The sequence below is a fragment of the Pantherophis guttatus genome, chromosome 2, assembly GCF_059756535.1.
Source record: "Pantherophis guttatus breed Tessera chromosome 2, ASM5975653v1, whole genome shotgun sequence".
NCBI lineage: Eukaryota > Metazoa > Chordata > Lepidosauria > Squamata > Colubridae > Pantherophis > Pantherophis guttatus.
This window is the reverse complement of record NC_142064.1, coordinates 278,339,611-278,356,235: the sequence shown is the minus strand read 5'-3', so window position 1 is coordinate 278,356,235 and position 16,625 is coordinate 278,339,611. Positions and strand designations below refer to the sequence as shown.

General features: G+C 46.4%; 2 protein-coding genes across 2 annotated transcripts in view; one reads left to right on the top strand and one right to left on the bottom strand.

Moving 5' to 3' along the window:
- The window catches only part of LOC117668168 (uncharacterized), a 59,376-nt gene that overhangs the window by 19,581 nt on the left and 23,170 nt on the right, over window positions 1–16,625 (bottom strand). Inside the window, exons 5-11 of the mRNA XM_087885334.1 lie at window positions 16,535–16,615; window positions 13,517–13,609; window positions 7,025–7,269; window positions 4,705–4,742; window positions 4,530–4,612; window positions 3,391–3,502; window positions 29–285 (exon numbers count right to left, since the gene is read on the bottom strand). Coding sequence (XP_087741460.1) covers window positions 29–285; window positions 3,391–3,502; window positions 4,530–4,612; window positions 4,705–4,742; window positions 7,025–7,269; window positions 13,517–13,609; window positions 16,535–16,615 — 909 coding nt within the window. The remainder of the gene's footprint in view (window positions 1–28; window positions 286–3,390; window positions 3,503–4,529; window positions 4,613–4,704; window positions 4,743–7,024; window positions 7,270–13,516; window positions 13,610–16,534; window positions 16,616–16,625) is intronic.
- On the top strand, window positions 96–9,990 carry LOC117668139 (major histocompatibility complex class I-related protein 1-like). Its single transcript, XM_087884614.1, has 6 exons — window positions 96–260; window positions 2,048–2,296; window positions 3,149–3,424; window positions 4,472–4,759; window positions 5,174–5,245; window positions 7,643–9,990. Exons 1-6 carry the CDS (start codon window positions 188–190, stop codon window positions 7,660–7,662), a joined length of 978 nt encoding a protein of 325 aa, XP_087740740.1. The 5' UTR covers window positions 96–187; the 3' UTR covers window positions 7,663–9,990.

Sequence of the window (16,625 nt, the reverse complement as noted above, 5' to 3'; positions counted from 1 at the left end):
GGGGGGGGGGGATGGAGAGAGATCCCACTCCAGCTCAGCCCTTTCTCCTCCTCCAGGATCCGTTCAAAAAAGCGGCTGATTTCCCGGAGACAGGCGGAGCGGAGCTGGGGCGGAGAGAGGCGCGTCTTTGGGGAAACCCAGATATCTTCGGTTGGAGAGGTGCACAGGGGGTCGTGGTTGGCGGGCGATGGGGCAGCTCCGGGCGCCCCTCTTGCTCTTAGGGCTTGTGCTGGCGTCCTTCGGCCCGGGACGCTTTTGCGGTGAGTTTCTGGAAGGCTTTGCGAGCTGGGGGGGGAAAGTGGGGAGGAAGCAGACTTGGGAGGGAGGGGGACGCAGGTCCTGGGCTGGGTCTTTCTCTGCCCCCCTCCCCAATTCCCCCCTCCGTCCCAAGCTCCTTTCCCAAAGGGAAACGTTTGTTTGTTTGTTTTTTCTTCCCTTGCGCTTCGCTTAAACTTCGTTTAATGCTTGAGTTGGAATCAGTTTGTGTTTGTGGGAAGTTAGTGAAAGTGAAAGTAAAAATCGAAGCTTCACATTTCAGCCACTACCGGTTTCCCAGAACTGGTCAGAACCTGCTGAATACCGCGTGCGTGCCTGTGTGTGTGAGAGAGAGAGAGAGAGAGACAGACAGACAGACAGACAGACTGTGGGAAGATGGGTGGAGAGAGAAGGGGGAGAGGCAGGGAGAGATCGGGGTCAGGCCCAAGAAGCTGGCTAGAACCCCAAGGGCCCCAGAGCAGCTGTAGGGGCATCTTCAGTGGTGAAATCTAACATTTGTTACTACCGGTTCTGTGGGCGTGGCTTGGGTAACGTGACTGGGTGGGCGTGGCTAATTTTTTTTTTTTTTAAACTTTTAAAACCATTTTTTTTCTACCACCTCTTCTGGGAAGAGGTTGTAAAAAAAATGCTTTCAAAAGGCTCTGACGATCCCAGCTGAGTTGCCTGATCGGCAGAGGCTTTTTTTTTTTCTCTTTTAAATGCCTCTGGTGATCAGGCAGCTCAGTTTGGGTCCTCAGAGGCTTTTAAAAGAAAAAAAGGGTTTTTTTTTTTCTTTTAAATGCCTCTGACCGTCCAAGCTGAGTTGCCTGATCAGCAGAGGCTTTTTTTCTTTTAGATGCCTCTGCCGATCAGGCAATTCAGCTTGGATCGTCAGAGGCATTTAAAAGGAAAAAAAACCCTCTGACGATCCAAGCTGATCAGAGGCTTTTTTTTTTTACCTTTAAAAGCATTTTTTCCACGGAAGAGGTTGTAGAAAAAATGCCTCTGATGGTTGTGCGGCTCAGCTGGGCATGGGGAGGGGGGCAGGGGTTTTTGCTAACGGTTCTCCGAACCACCCGCCTCCATCACTACTGGATTGGGCGATCCAGTCAGAACTGGGAGCATTTCACCCCTGGTGTGTGTGTGTGAATGAGAGAGAGAGAGAGAGAGAGAGAGAGAGAGGTGGGATTCAATTTTTTTTACTACCGTTTGGTGGGCGTGGTATGGCTTGGTGGGTGAGGCTTGGTGGGCGTGGCAGGGGAAAGTTACTGCAAAATCCCCATTTCCCCCATCAGCTGGGACTCAGGAGGCAGGGGCGGGGCCAGCCAGAGGTGGTATTTGCCAGTTCTCCGAACTACTCAAAATTTCCACTACCGGTTTTCCAGAACGGGTCAGAACCTGCTGAATACTACCTGTGTAGTGTGTGTGTGTGTGTGTGTGTGAGAGAGAGAGAGAGAGAGAGAGAGATCATTTCATGCTGTGGGAAGATGGGTGGAGAGAGAAGGGGGAGGGGCAGGGAGAGATCAGGGTCAGGCCCAAGAAGCTGGCTAGAACCTCAAGGGCCCCAGAGCAGCTGTAGGGGCATCTTAATCAGATGTGGCCCTGGCCAGATGATTCCAAGGTCAGTCAGGGGAGGAGGGGGTCTCTCCTCAGGTTTGTAGACATGAACCTTCCCAAGGAAAGCCGAAAGAGGGTGACCCACTTGTTGGGGGGCTGCTGTGTAACAATAAAATGTTGGAAAGGGTGGAACTGCAGGGCAGACCCCCCCTAATTCTCCTTCCTCCCTCTCCAGGCTCTCCCTCACACTCCCTGTGTTATTCCTACCTGCGACTCTCAGAGCCCAGCCAGGGGCTCCCCCAGTCCTTCACTAGGGGCTACCTGGATGACCAGCCCATCGCTCGCTTTGACAGCCTCACCAGGAAGATGGAGCCTCTGGTGCCCTGGATGGAGGAGGCAGAGAAGGAGAAGACATTTCAGGTCCTTGAGTGGGTGATTGGAACCGACCTGGAGAAGTTATCAAAACTGGATCACCAGACTGGAGGTGAGCAGGGGCAGTGACTTCTTCGCCCTCCAAATGCCTGCAGGGGGCATAATGGGAAGGGGGGGTTCCTGATTTTTCCCCCCCATTCTCCACCCCAGCCCTGGTTTTCTCCCTTGCCTACACATTCTATACAGCCTGACAAGGTTAATTGAAGTAGAAGTTATTTCCCCTTGTGTGATAAAGAGGGGAAGGAGAAATTGTGTTTCTCTCCGTAGGTGGGAAGGGAGCTATGGTATAATACTGTCTAAGGAAAGGAATCCTGGACCCTTTTTCATTCATGTTAAGGATATTGATGAGTTACACCTGAAATTGTGGTTTATAAAGCAGAGTACTGTTAAGAGTTTTACGCATGGAAACGTTTTAATTGTGAATAACTGGGTTTTATAGTATTTTACTTTTAGGGAAAAGCAAAATCATAGTCCTTTAACAATCCAAGTCTTAGCCATATAAAGTGCAATATAAGATCAATCTAGGGATATAAAATCTTCTTACCAGTTTGTAGAAAAATACATGGAACAATCAGGAACAATATAAAAACAGTTCAATAAATACCAGAAAGCAGTAAATAAATAATCCTGATCAAACAATGATCATATAGAGAGATCAAAAAGCATAGCAACAGGTAAAAATGGTGTAGTGTCCAAAACTAACCATAATTTAGCTCTCCTTAAATACATTGGCTACAGAGCTCAGCCAATCAGGATTCAGAATGACTCAGCACAGTTCTTCAAGCTACATAATACATTTACATAATACAGACATACAATGTTGGCTTATATATTTCCTGGCCAACCAATTAGGCAATGACCATTTCCTAACAATTCACATCCATTCTCTCTGGGTCTGTTTCAGGGCTTCAAACCTGGCAGGCGGTTTTGGGCTGTGAGCTCCGGGAAGACGGGAGCAAAGGAGGATTTTTGCATTACGGCTACAACGGGTGGGACTTCATCAGCTTCGACAAGGAGACCCTCAGATGGGTGGCAGCTCAGCCCCAGGCCCAGAAGGTCAAGGAGAAATGGGAGGTGCATCCAGGATGGTCCCGGAGAAAAAAATTGTATCTGGAGGAGACCTGCATTGATTGGCTGCAGAGATACCAGTCATACAAGAAGAAGACTCCGCAGAGGATTGGTGAGTGGGTGTCCATTGAGCATGTTTCTGTAGGCTCCCCCTCTCCATAGTATTTCTGTCCTCCATAAGCAAACCAACCTTTGCAGAAAAGGGTCAGAAAGTATCCCACATCATATTACAGAAGGAAAATAGTCTTCAATGCACCCAAAATAAGGACTTCAACGATAAAGTAACTAAGCAAGAAATTCATGCTGAAAGTCTCGTTCTATTTCCCTGAAAAAAATCTTGCAAAGCAGAAGAGCCTGATAGTACAGTGGACTAAAGCACTGTTATTAACATTCAGCTGCTTGCAATTACTGCAAGTTCAAATCTCAACCAGGCTCAAGGTGGACTCAGCCTTCCATCCTTTCAAAGGTAGGTGAAATGAGGACCCAGATTGTGGGGGCAATAAGCTGACATCGTATAAATTTTAAATTTGGTTTTAAATTATTGGGGTTTTAAAATGGTTCAGCCAAATTTATTTAACCGGTTTTATCTCTATTTTAAATTTTGTATCTACATGTTTTATTTTATGGCTGTTCACCGCCCTGAGTCCTTCAGGAGTAGGGCGGTATACAAATTTAATAAATAAATAAATAAATAAATAAATATACAAAAGTACGAAGGCTATTGCTTAACGCCTTGTAAGCCGCCCTGAGTCTCCGGAGAAGGGCGGCATATAAATTAAAGCAAAAGAAAGAAGGAAGGAAGGAAGGAAGGAAGGAAGGAAGAAACTGATGTCCTGTGTTTGAGTCAGAAGGAAAAGATCAGTCTGTTCCTGGTTTTTATCTGGAACAACGTGACCAAATTCAATTGGGGGGAGGGAGGAGTAAATTAAATCAAACCCCAAGCATCTATGGTGGTCAATTGGAGAGCTTTACCCCAAATTCTATTTAACCTTTTCAAAAATAAATCTAAGGAGCTTCAATGCCCCATCTTGGAGGCTCCCGGAGGTTCAGAGAGGAGGAAAAGAAGAGGATGGCCAAATGAGGACTTCCCTGTGAATTAAATCATCTTGACATAAATACTAGAAAACCCAGAAATTCTGTGATGTTGCTTCCTCTGCAGAGCCCCCGGTAGGGAAGGTGAACTCCAAGGTGGTGAATGACAGACTGGAGGTCCTCACCTGCCAGGCCTTTGGCTTCTACCCCAAGGAGATCCAGGCCATCTGGAGAAGAGACGGAGAGGCCTGTGTCTATGAGACTCTCCCTAGGAACGTGGCCCCCAATTCAGACGGGACCTATTATGTCCACCTCAGCATTGAGATCGACCCCAAGGAGAGGGAGCGTTTTCGGTGTCACCTGGAGCACAAGGGCTTGCAGGAGCCCCTGGTCTTGACCTTGAAGGAGGAAACAGGTGAGAGGCTGACAGGTTTGTGACATGCAGAAGGAAACATAGTGTAGAAATCAACTTTACATCAATGTTTGAAAATGGGGGGGGGGTTCTGCTGCATCCTCTCATGTGGAGGGCAGGAAATATCGCCATGCATTTAGCAACGGGAGAGAAGTTACTTCTGCCAGAAGAGTTGGAAATGGTAACTTCATAGGAAAAGTCTGGAAATATGATGATGTATGAGATGACTGGTGGTGGCTCTTCCTTCTGTCCTTCAAGGCCATTTGAGCTCCATCCTCTGCAGCTTTGGAGGGGAGGGGCTTCCTTCAGCTGCGGGGCACTTCCTGAAGGTTGGGAAGGGCTTCCATTGCTCAGCATCTCCATTTCGGGGAGCTTGACATCTGTCTAATCGGAACTTCTGGATTTTTCCTTCTTTAGCTATAATGTGGTGGATTCCTGTGGTGATGGTGCTGGCAGCTGCTGTGATCTTCCTGATTCTCTTCCTGAGTTGTAAGTGAAAACACATCCACTAACACTCACCCTGGGTCTTTCTGCAATGACTGAGTTGTTGTGAATGGCAGAGCCTCCCTGAGAGTTTCATCCATGTTCCCCATAAGTGTTCTGTCCCCGTTCCACTCACGCACCCCCACAGATGGCCCGGAGTTAATAAGCCACATGACAAAATTCTTGGAAAATAAAGCTGGCAGCAACCCAGTGGCTAGCTGCCAATTCAGACTTTACTCACACAAAACAAAGATTAGACTGCCAGCATTTCGATAAAACAGGCAGAGTTTTCAACAATACAAGGATTAATCCAAATGCAGTCCGATAAAGCAGGCAAAGTCCAGTAACGCAGAGATCATGGATTATTTCTAGTTTTTGCTCGTCACAAACCGAACCGGCCACCACACCCACATTTATACCCTGTAGGGTGTGGTCCAGTGATTCAGCTAATCTCTGGCACGCCTTCCCCTCTGCTGCGCACGCTTCTCCCTTAGCCTCTGGTGAGGGTCCAGCCAGCACTTATCTCCTTCGTCGCTGTCCACCTGTGGCTGCGGGAACGTGCTTGGCTCTGGGCCTATCTCTTGGCCTTCGGTGTCCTCCGGAGGCATTGCCAGAGAGGAGGGTCCTGGAGAGGGAGGCCTTGCCAACTCTTCTTCCTCACTCTCAGAGTCTGCATCTGTCAATAGCCCAGGCTCAGGCAACGGAGCTACAACAATAAGACCCTTCCAAATAAACAGCATTTGGAGGAGGAGTCAGAAAAGAAGAAGCAACTATGCAGTTTTTCCATTTCCTGTAAATCTCAGAATGTTCCCCCTTCCTCGTGTCTGAGAGGAAGTCTCTTAAGCCTGAATAGAGAAGCAAATATGAGGAAATCAGAAATCAAAGAAAAGTCTCATAAATGATCTGGGAAGCGCTAGAAAATCCGTAATCCTGCCTCCAAACAAGATCGGGGAAGTTCAGGTGGATGATGGGGGCAATGGAGGTGAATCAATCACATCCAGGGACAGACGATAACAGGAAGGAAGATGCAGTGCTCCTACTCAGAGCAAAAGACAAGAGAAGGAGTGCAACATAACAAAGAACAGAACAGAACAAAAGAGTTGGAAGGGACCTCAGAGCAGTGGTGAAATCCAATTTTCTTTACTACCGGTTTTGTGGGCGTGGCTTGGTGGGTGTGGCAGGGGAAGGATACTGCAAAATCTCCATTCCCACCCTACTCGGCCAGCCAGAGGTGGTATTTGCCGGTTCTCTGAACTACTCAAAATTTCCGCTACCAGTTCTGCAGAACCTGCTGGATCTTACCCCTGCCTCAGAGGTCTTCTAGTCCAACCTCAAGCAGGAGATTGTACAGTATACCATTCAGAATAACAGAGTTGGGAAGGGACTTTGGAGGTTGTCTAGTGAGTCCGACCCCCTGCTCAGGCAGGACACCCTATATCAGTATTGGCGAACCTTTTCGGTACCGAATGCCAAAATGAGAACGCACATGTGTGCCCGCATGCTTTAAACTGGAAGAGCAGCCACTCAGTACATATGTGCGTGCCGGGAAGAAGATCTTCTGGTTTCTGGTGCACATATGCATGCTGACCACCTAGTCTTCCAGTTTCTGGAGCGCATGCGCACACGAAGACCAGCTGTCCGCTGCACATGTGTGTGCTGGAAACTAGAAGAGTGACAATGAAGCGCCCCCCAAGCCCACCACTGAGAATAAGCCAGAGCAGCCCCCCCCTTCCCGCCACTTCCGCCAAGGGAGCACGACCGCTTCCCACCCGGCGCACCTCTTACCCTGGTGCCGGACAGACATTCTTCCCACACGGACTCAGCTCCTGTGCAGCCCCACCACCCCAATGAAAGCCGCAGGGCAAGGGGCAAAAGCGACTTCCCAGCCAACACAGCCGCTCCCCTGCCGACGAGTTGGGCCCTCGGCATCTCCATGCGAGAGGAGGTGCGCTCTCCTTCGGCCCTCCTGGGCCAGCTCGCCTCCCCAACAGCAGCTCCTCCTCCTCCTCCTGGCTGCTCCAGCATCTTGGCTGGAAGTGGCAGCGCAAAAACTGCCCACTGCCCCCTCACCCCCACTAATGACATTGACTGCAAGTCATTCTAAAGGAAGGGGGCTCATTCAAACTTTTTCTTTTATCAATGATTATGTGGGGCTTTTTCCCAGGGAAAGAAAGATGTTAAAATTAACCTTTTGTTCTCCGGTAATTTCAACCCAGAGATTGGGAACTTCTAGCTTTTACCTTTGAATGATTATAATGATTATAATGATTTTCAGCATCCTTTTGGATTTTGAATGCGCAACAGGATATTGTGGAAGAAGGGAGTCTTTTCACAGCAGCTGGAACTAAAATGAATATGCCCCAAGCATACTTATTTTGTTGGAATTCTTTCCTCCCTAAACAGATGGCTATCGTAGACTGTAAAACCTCTCAAAAGGTAAAGATCCTGTTTTCAGAAGAAACCGAAGAACGGGTCAAGCAGGAACAGGTCAAGAGTGGGTCAAGCAGTAACATGGACCGCTCTCGTGGATTTAGAAGACGCCTCCTTCAAGCGGTTTGTGTTGGTTTCCATACATGGATCCCCCACTGGAACCTCATTTTGATACCCAAAACCTGGATATCTGCAGAGCATTTAAGCTAAAAATGACGGGTGGATTCATTTTGATGGATCCACCATTTGTCTTAAAATTGAGCCCGTTGCCTGGCGAGGTATGTCAAGTACACTTTAGGTCAAATAATAGCCCAGGACTGCTTTTTAATCTTTTCAAGGCAATTTGCTTTGCCCACAACTTGGGTGAGGAGCGAAACGAAGCGTGTGTGTATGTGGGACCTTATATTTTATTCCAGGATAGGCAACCCAATAGCCAAACATTGCAAAATCCTTTACATCAAGGATCTGTATGCAGGTCAGAAAGAGGGCTGAGAAAATACGGTATCTACCCACCTCTCACATCTTGGTCGTGAACTTTCTCCTCCTCCCCTCAGGACGCTGCTATAGGGCATTGCACACCAAGACAAGCAGGCAGAGAGACGGTTTCTGCCTTTGTGCCATCACTCTGCTGAACCCCTGATTCCCACAGTGCTGTCTTACGCCTAAGGATTATTTACCCACGTAGTAAGACTGTATTACTAATATCCTTTTCATCTTTCCTACTACCTCCTCCTATTGGTATCAGTATTATGATTACATATATAATGTGAAGGATGTGCGTTTGTGTTTTATTTTTATAGTTATAATGTACTTTGAAGATGGCATTTAATTTGGTTGTACGAGGTGCAATGACAATAAAAGAAAACTAAACTAAACTAAACTAAACTAAACTAAACTAAACTAAACTAAACTACTTTATTATTGGTATGTACAAATCAGAATCAGAAAGAAAGAAAGAAAGAAAGAAAGAAAGAAAGAAAGAAAGAAAGAAAGAAAGAAAGAAAGAAAGAAAGAAAAAGAAAGAAAGAAAGAAAGAAAGAAAGAAAGAGAAAAAGAAAGGGAGGAAAGAGAGAAAGAAAGGGAAAGGGAAAGAAAGAAAAGAAAGGGAAAGAAAAAGAAAGAAAGAAAAAGAAAGAAAGATGGAAGAAAGAGAAAAAGAAAAAGAAAGGGAGAGAGGGAAAAAGGAGAGGAAGCAAGGACCACAAACCTGGCACTAGATGCAGCTTCAGAGGATACTTTGAAAGAACACTGCAATCCAGGGCTGGAAGGGACCTCTCCATTCATCTAGTCCAACCCCCTGCTCCAGCAAGACATTGTCCAAGTGAGTTTCTGTCTTTTGACCTTCCAGTCACATGACACCCCCCCACCAAGCCACGCCCACAGAACCAATAGGGGAAAAAAATAGATTTCACCACTGCCCCTAGTCCTCCTTTTCTCTAATTAGTCAAACCCAAATACTGCAACCATTCTTCATATGTTTTAGTCTCCAGGCTTTTAATCATTTAATAACGAGAGCTGTTGTACCGGAGACAAATTCCTTGTTTGTCCAATCACACTTGGCCAATAAAATACTCTGTTTTTTTTATTATTATTTAAATGAGGAGACATTTATTTGATTTTATTTGTCCCTCAACGTGGCACCAAATTAAAAGGAAAAAAAAAATAGGGCAATGTCTGGTAGAGCCTCAAGGGACTGATATGGTCTATCTGAATTTTTTTCCCCAACTTCTTTTGATTGCACAAGTAGTCCAAGCAACGAAAAAGCCCTATGCCAATGCATAGATGTGTTTTTTTATTCCCAACTTTATAAATTTTGATTTTGGGAAGAATAAATGTACTATTTTTTTATTTTTCTAGTTAATTTGTGTAATGTTTTTATTTAAACAGGAAAACGAGGCAGAGCACTATCTCTACTTTTGTTAAAGTATAGGTAGTCCTTGACTTTAGACCAAAAATTGAAAGAATCAAATGAGATTTGAAGCGAGACAGATCGGAGATACTTTCAACAAGTTAAATACAATGATAGATTGTTAACAGAAGGCTTTGAAGTTTAACTTGGCTGTTTACCTGTTAATACTATATGTGTGTGTTTACAGAGAGAGAGAGAGAGAGAGAGAGAGTATATATGGGGAAACTATCATTGTTACAATATATTTAGCACGATTCAACTAGGTGGGACAATATATGAATCTGTGTTTTTGTTGTTTCTAATGCCCTTTTTTTCTCTTTTAATGCTTTGGTTTTCATTTTGTAAGATTTCTTTTGAGGTTTCTATTGTAACTTTCTGAATAAAATGAAATTTGTTGGGAAAAAAAAAAAAAGAATGTCTGTCCCAGTGGTGAAATCTGAACTGGTTTACTACGGGTTCGTTGGCTGCGTATGTGCACCGCATACATGCGTGCGCAGTGCGCACCATGCACCAAATGCAAGGTGCGCATATGTACGCCATGCATGCCAAAAGGAGGCATGGGGTAAGTAGACTATCGCACTGGGGGGGGGGGGTGATCAGCTGTGGCACGTGATCTTTTTTCTACAACCAACCCTCACCGTATTGGCCTTCCGGAAAGCGGTGAAGACCTGGCTTTTCCGGCAGGCCTGGGGCCGTTGATCTCACTGTTGCAATCTTGCGAGATCCGCAAGATTGGCCATGAATGGCATGCATGGGCTTTTAATGTTTTAAAATGTTTTTATAATGTTTTTTAATAATTTTCTATGTTCGTTGTTCGCATTATTTTTGCTGTAAGCCGCCCAGAGTCGGGCGGCATAGAAATGCGATAAATCAAATTACATTAAATTAAATTCATCGACGTAAGCAGGGAAAGAAAAGGCAGCCAGAGCCCATTGGAGGGTTAGTCCTGTGTACCATTTTGGCTCCGGCTCTCTTTCAAAGTGTGGGTGAAGGTCAGGGGTGGGTTCTAAATGTTTTTACTACGGGTTCCGTGGGCGTGGCTTATTTTGTGGGTGTGGCTTGGAGGTCATGTGACTAGGTGGGTGTGGCTAGCTGGTCAGTCATTTCTGGAAGGTCCTCGCACTTACGACCAGTCCTCGCACTTACGACCCGACTCATTTGTTTGCTTTTAACACTGATCAGCTGTAAGGCGGCCCTTTGAAGCCCCGCAGCAAGAGTTTAAACAGTTTTTTTCCCTCTAGTCATCAGCTGGGACTCAGGAGGCAGCAATAGATTGGGGGTGGGACCAAATAAAAGGTAAGAATAATGTGGGGGGGTGGGAGGGCGGGGGGGGAGAACCTGTTCGGTGACGTCATATCGTCACCCGTACCGGCTCGGCCGAACCGGACCAAACCGGGAGGAACCCACCACTGGTGAAGGTTCATTCTCTGAGCTTGTGGGTTGGTTTCTGGACATTTCATTACCAGGCTAAGTAAGATCTTCAGTGGAGTTTAAGGGAACTCTTTCTAAGTTCCAAGCAACACCTGGAATTGCACTCAGGATCCCAGGAGTTACATGCCAGTCCATGTACAAGATGCTGCCTTTTGTACCAGCTGCAGTATCTCTCTAATTTTTTGGGAGAACCCAATGGGAGAGCAGATGGCAGTCATTTAACCTGGGGGACAGGGGAATCACAAGGTATGGAGCATGGAGCTGGGCTTCTCCCTCAAAAAGGGAGGACACCTGCTGTAGTAAAAGGATCCCTGGCCAGGATTTCAACCAGTCCGCCAGGAGGATTTCTCAAGGTTTGGGTGGTGCTGGCATGTGGGAGGGGGCAGATTTCAATGGAGAAAAGAGTGTGACCTCCTTCCCCAATTAGTCCGTGGCCCCTTGCTGGAAATTTTCAACACAGGATCTCCTTGCCTTGTGGAATAGGGTGAGGGAGCAGATAGTCCTCCACCTTCTCCTGATCAGAACTGCATGTAAAGGACCAAGCTGGGCCTTGATTCAGAGCCAGCCAGGCTCTTTCTAAGTTCCAAGCAACACCTGGAATTGCATTCAGGACCCCATTAGAGCCCATGCAAACCCTTCCCTTGCCTGCGCCAAGATAGGAGTTGCGTTGCTGCCCCGTCTCATGCCAGTCCATGTACAAGATGCTGCCTTTTGTACCAGCTGTAGCCCAATGATGGCTAACCTTTTTGCCATCGTGTGCCAAAAGCACGGGTCACGTGGGGGATCGCACACGTGCGTGCCCACAAATGCATGTGCAACCCCTCCATGCTCCCCCCACTTTTGGCACGTGATGGCACGGTGGGCCTGATAGGCCCATTTTTGTCCTCCCCAGGCTCCAGAACCTTTCTTGGAGCCTGGGGAGGGTGAAAACAGCCTTCCCCACCCCCCAGAGGCCCTTCGGAGGCTGGAAACGGTCCGTTTCCTGACTTCCGGTGGGCCTGGAAGGCCCAAAAATCAGCTGGCCGGTGCACATATGCGTGCTGGAGCTGAACTAGGGCAACACTTGCGTGCCCACAGATATGGCTCCGCTGCCACCTGTGGCACGCGTGCCATAGGTTCACCATCACGGTTCTAGCCCAATAAAAGATTTGTAAGAATCGGTGAGAATTCTTATACACTAAGAAAACCCATTAAGACATAAACTTTCACTGCCCAGACATGGGTGGATTAATTAACTGGTTCTTTAGTTGATTCTTCAGCAGACAAAATTGAGAATGTGTGCAAGTTAAGATTTAATTTTAACCCTGTTGCTTCCCTCTGTATGGGGGGGGAGGGGAAATGAGGATAAACTGGCGTATGCCTCCAATCAATTGCATCCTTCCTGCATTAAGATCTAAATCCTTCATAAATCCTTTTCCTTCCGCCCCTTTTCCTCCAGGAATTGCCACATAACTATCTCAAACTACCAGAGCAATCCACACACCTTTTATGCTGTTAATAGGGGACCAATTAGTTGGCCAATTAGGAAGACAAAAGGAGGGAAAATATAACAAAAGATAAACCAAGAAAGGAATCTGTCTGTTGCAGGAAGATGTAAAATCTAAGTTAGAGTATATTACTTGATTTTACAATGTAGTTAGATTATATGACAAGAGTAATTAGAATACGAAGAAGGAAGACTGTAGTGGGTATAAGAAAGGACGCAGAATCATCTCATGCTTTGCAGAACTTGCACAAGGTGGGGTTGGCTAGTCTGGGGCTGGAGGTCCCTGTTGTCCCTCAAAACAAGTTGAGGGCTATTATTTGCTTTGATCTTGGCTTTTGGATAATGTGTCCAAGTTGTCCACGCTGGAGGTTCCTTTCCTTCTTCCCTACGCAATGACGACACAGTGATTTCTAGATCTCTCCCTGTCTTCTATGGTCCATAGGATGCCTTGTGCTTCAAAGAGAAAAAAATGGAGGAAGTCAACACTGTCATTTGTATGGGGTGGGGGCTGTTTCTTCTCTCCTCCCTTCAGCTGTCTCTTCCCCCCACTGCAACCTCCACAGGCACCAGAGGAAGCAGCCAAAGAAGAAGGAAGGATAACCCTCTCGGGACAAAGAGCTGCTGTTGGGGGCCTCCTCACTTCTCCTCCAGGCTTTCTTATGCCTCCAGTATCATGGCCAAGGAGTCCCCTTCATGCTCTTCCTTCTCCCCCTCCCCTCCAATCCTTCCCATTTCTCCAGGGTGCCCCAACTCCTGCTCATGGCTCCTTCCCCATCTCTCTCTCCTCCCTTGGAGTTGATGGGCCAGAGAGGCTGAGCTGAGCCAGAACTTCCGCTGCAGAGCAAGTCATCCCAGGAGCCCCAGGAAGCCCATAATCCACACACGACAACTTTGGAAAAATTTAATTCCTCACCTCAACATCCCTGATGGTCTTGGTTCTCAGGTAATTCCAAGTTGGAGTTTTGTTTCTTCAAATTCAGACTCACCTCCGATGTTATTTTAGGTTAGGTCAACCTCTGTTATTTCTTCTTATCTTCTGTACCGTCCATAGAGTTAGAATAAATGATTATTGGAAACTTACGATAGAATTCTCTTCTGAGTCTCCTCTGCCGGCCTGACAGATGGGAAAAAGAGCAGATAGCTAGTTTATTTCAGAGGGCAGCAGCTCCTATCTGAGCTGGAGAAGGATTTATTCTGAACACTAAAGGAAGGAACCTGAACTGAATCACCATCAATTACTCTACAACAATGATGCTAAACCTCTTGGATTCTTGTTGCTGGTACAAGACAGAGGGTGTTTCCCACAGACGTTCTTAATTCAACTGTCACGACATTTGTGACCCAATCTTAACCTAGCCAGATCTAAGAACCAGCAATTGGCTGATCGTGGAAGGCTAAACTGGGTCTGCCTGGATTAGAGAATAGAGAATGGAATAGAATAGAATAGAAAATAGAATAGAATGTGGAATGGGGATAGGGGATAGGAAAATAGAATGGAATGGAATGGAATAGGCCTTGGAGCAGTGATGAAATTCATTTTTTTTTACTACCGGTTCCATGGGAGTGGCGTCGTTTGGTGAGCATGGCAGGGGAAGGATACTGCAAAATCTCCATTCCCATTCTACTCCTAGGGGAAAGATATTGCAAAATCTCCATTTTCTCCCCATCTGGGACCAGCCAGAGGTGGTATTTTCTGGTTTTCTAAACTACTCAAAATTTCTGCTACCGGTTTTCCAGAACCTGTCAGAACCTGCTGGAATTCACCTCTGCCTTGGAGGTCTTCTAGTCCAACCCCCTGCTTAGGTAGGAAACCCTATACCATTTCAGACAAATCAGAGAATCACAAGCCAATCAGAAGGTCCATCCAGGAAGAAGGAAATGGCAAAGTACTTCCAAATTCTTGCTGAGAAAATTACATAGAAGTCCTGAGATAGACTCGGTGAAATTCAATTGAGGAGACATGTCCTCCCGCCTCCCTCCTTCTCATATCCAGGTGTGATTGCAAGGAGAGGCATGGCCCATGGGCCCCTCCCTCCATGGACCTCCCCTTCCATCAGAGCTTCCTTTGTGTTGTGGTCCGTTACCTGAGCCTGTGTCATCGGCAGGAGAGGACTCCGAGAGTGAGGGAGAGGAGTTGGCAAGGCCTCCCTCTCCAGGACCCTCCTCTCTGGCAATGCCTTTGGTGTCCGCCGAAGAGCAAGAGATAGGGCCGGGGCCAAGCACGTCCACGCAGCCACAGATGGACAGTGATGAGGGCAATGAGTCTTGGCTGGATCCACGCCAGCGTCGCAGAGATAAGCGCGCGCAACAGAAGAAAAGGCGTGCCCGAGATTAGGCTGAGTCACTGGACCACACCCCACAGGATATAAAAGGGAGCATGGTGGCCAGTCAAACCTTGTGACGAACAAAGCTGAATGCTTCCACGCCATTCTGCATTGCCGGACTTTTGCTTTAAGACTTTACTGGACTATCTCTGGACTTGATTGTAATGATTGAGCTGCTTTCCTTTGATGTATCAGAAGTGGGAAGAAGTTATCTCTCCTCTTTGTAAATAATAAACTCTTGGCAGGCAGCCACTAGGTTGTTGCCAAGTTCCGTTATCTTAAGGAAAAGGATTTTGCCAGCTGGTTTGGTCTTTAACTCCTGAACGTCTGTTGGGGGGGGTGTGCGTGGGGTTGGGGACAGAACACTTTGGCCAGGTGACATGGCAAATAGATCTTCTTCAGGAACAGGATTGTGGAATTCCTCGCACTTCCCAGATCATTTAAGGGACTTTTCCTGGACTCCAGAGCAGTGGTGGGTTGCCCCTGGTTCGGACCGGTTCTATAGAACCGGTAGTAAAACCGGTGGGAGGTTCTGCCCCCTGACCCTGATGTCATCAGAAGCTATCTGCGCATGCTCAGAAGCAAGGCACGTCAATGAGCGAAGCAAGGCGCGTGCGTGATCCCTTTGTGAACTGGTAGTAAAGGTAAGTAGAACCCACCCCTGCTCCAGAGGTGCTGATATTTGCTCCTCTGAAGAAAGTCTGCATAAGGCCAAAGAGGTTTTCTCCCACACAACAGGAAGACGTTGAGATTTGCAGGAAGTGCAACAATGGCTCCATAGCTTCTTCTCCCTTTCTCACCTAAATGCTGTCTGTGGGCAATGATAACATGGGCGAAATTCTTTGGCTATGCAACAGAATTAGAGAACTATGGGAAAGGAATTATAAATTGAGAATGGCAACTGCATATAAAGAAAATTTATATAAAATGTTTTATAGATGGCATATGCCACCAGAAAGACTAGCAAAAATGTTTAAAGATAAATCAGCTAAATGTTGAAAATGTTTGAAAAGGGGAATGGAGGGTGGGGGGGAGAAAGAAGATTATAAATATAAATGTACAATTATGAAATGATGGATTGGGTAAAATGGGAACGAAACTGAAAAGGAAGTATACATTATTAGAAAATTGGAGTTGCTCGGATACCAAATAAAGGAAATAGTGCACAACAAAGGAGAAAGAGAGGGAAAGAGAGGAATGGAAGAAAGGGGAAGGAGAGGAAGAAAGGATCGTGGACAAGAGCAGGAGAGAAGGTGAGAAAGGGGGAAAAGAGGGGAGGAGTGGGGGAGAGGAAGGGCAAGTAGGGGAGGAGAGGAGAGGAGGAGGAAGAAAGTAGAAGAAGAGAGGAGGGACGGAGGGGAAAGAAAGAAGAAGGAGAAGAAGGTTTGTTCTGAAAAGAGGGAAAAGAGATGTAATAAAATGTAATAAATAATAAATGTAAATGTAATAAATGTAATTAAAATATCTTATTTTTATGCTTTCATTAGAAAAATATGTATATATATATGATCAATTATGGATAAGAGAATGTATATTTACAATTTGTGCATAAGAAATAAAAAACTTTTTTCAAAAAAAAACAATGCTGCCTGTAGGGAAGGATCTCGTAGGGATTCTGGCTGCAACTCTCAGAGAAGCTCTGCCCCACCCACAAGCAGCTCAGTCAACACAGAAGGACATGGGGTTGGGTCAGTGGATGACTTTGTTTCACTTACATTCCAGGAAGAGACTCAAAAGGCCCAAGATCACAATTCCCACAGTGGCCACAACTCCCAAAACAATCCACCTTACGCCTCCTAAAAAAGG

What these genes read in the sequence shown, in the direction of transcription:
- LOC117668139 (XM_087884614.1), top strand. Translation starts at nt 188, where the DNA reads ATGGGGCAGCTCCGGGCGCCCCTCTTGCTCTTAGGGCTTGTGCTGGCG. An exon ending in GAAGACTCCGCAGAGGATTG is followed by an intron (nt 3,425 to 4,471) that starts GTGAGTGGGTGT and finishes CTTCCTCTGCAG; the next exon opens with AGCCCCCGGTAGGGAAGGTG. An exon ending in CCTGATTCTCTTCCTGAGTT is followed by an intron (nt 5,246 to 7,642) that starts GTAAGTGAAAAC and finishes CTCCCTAAACAG; the next exon opens with ATGGCTATCGTAGACTGTAA.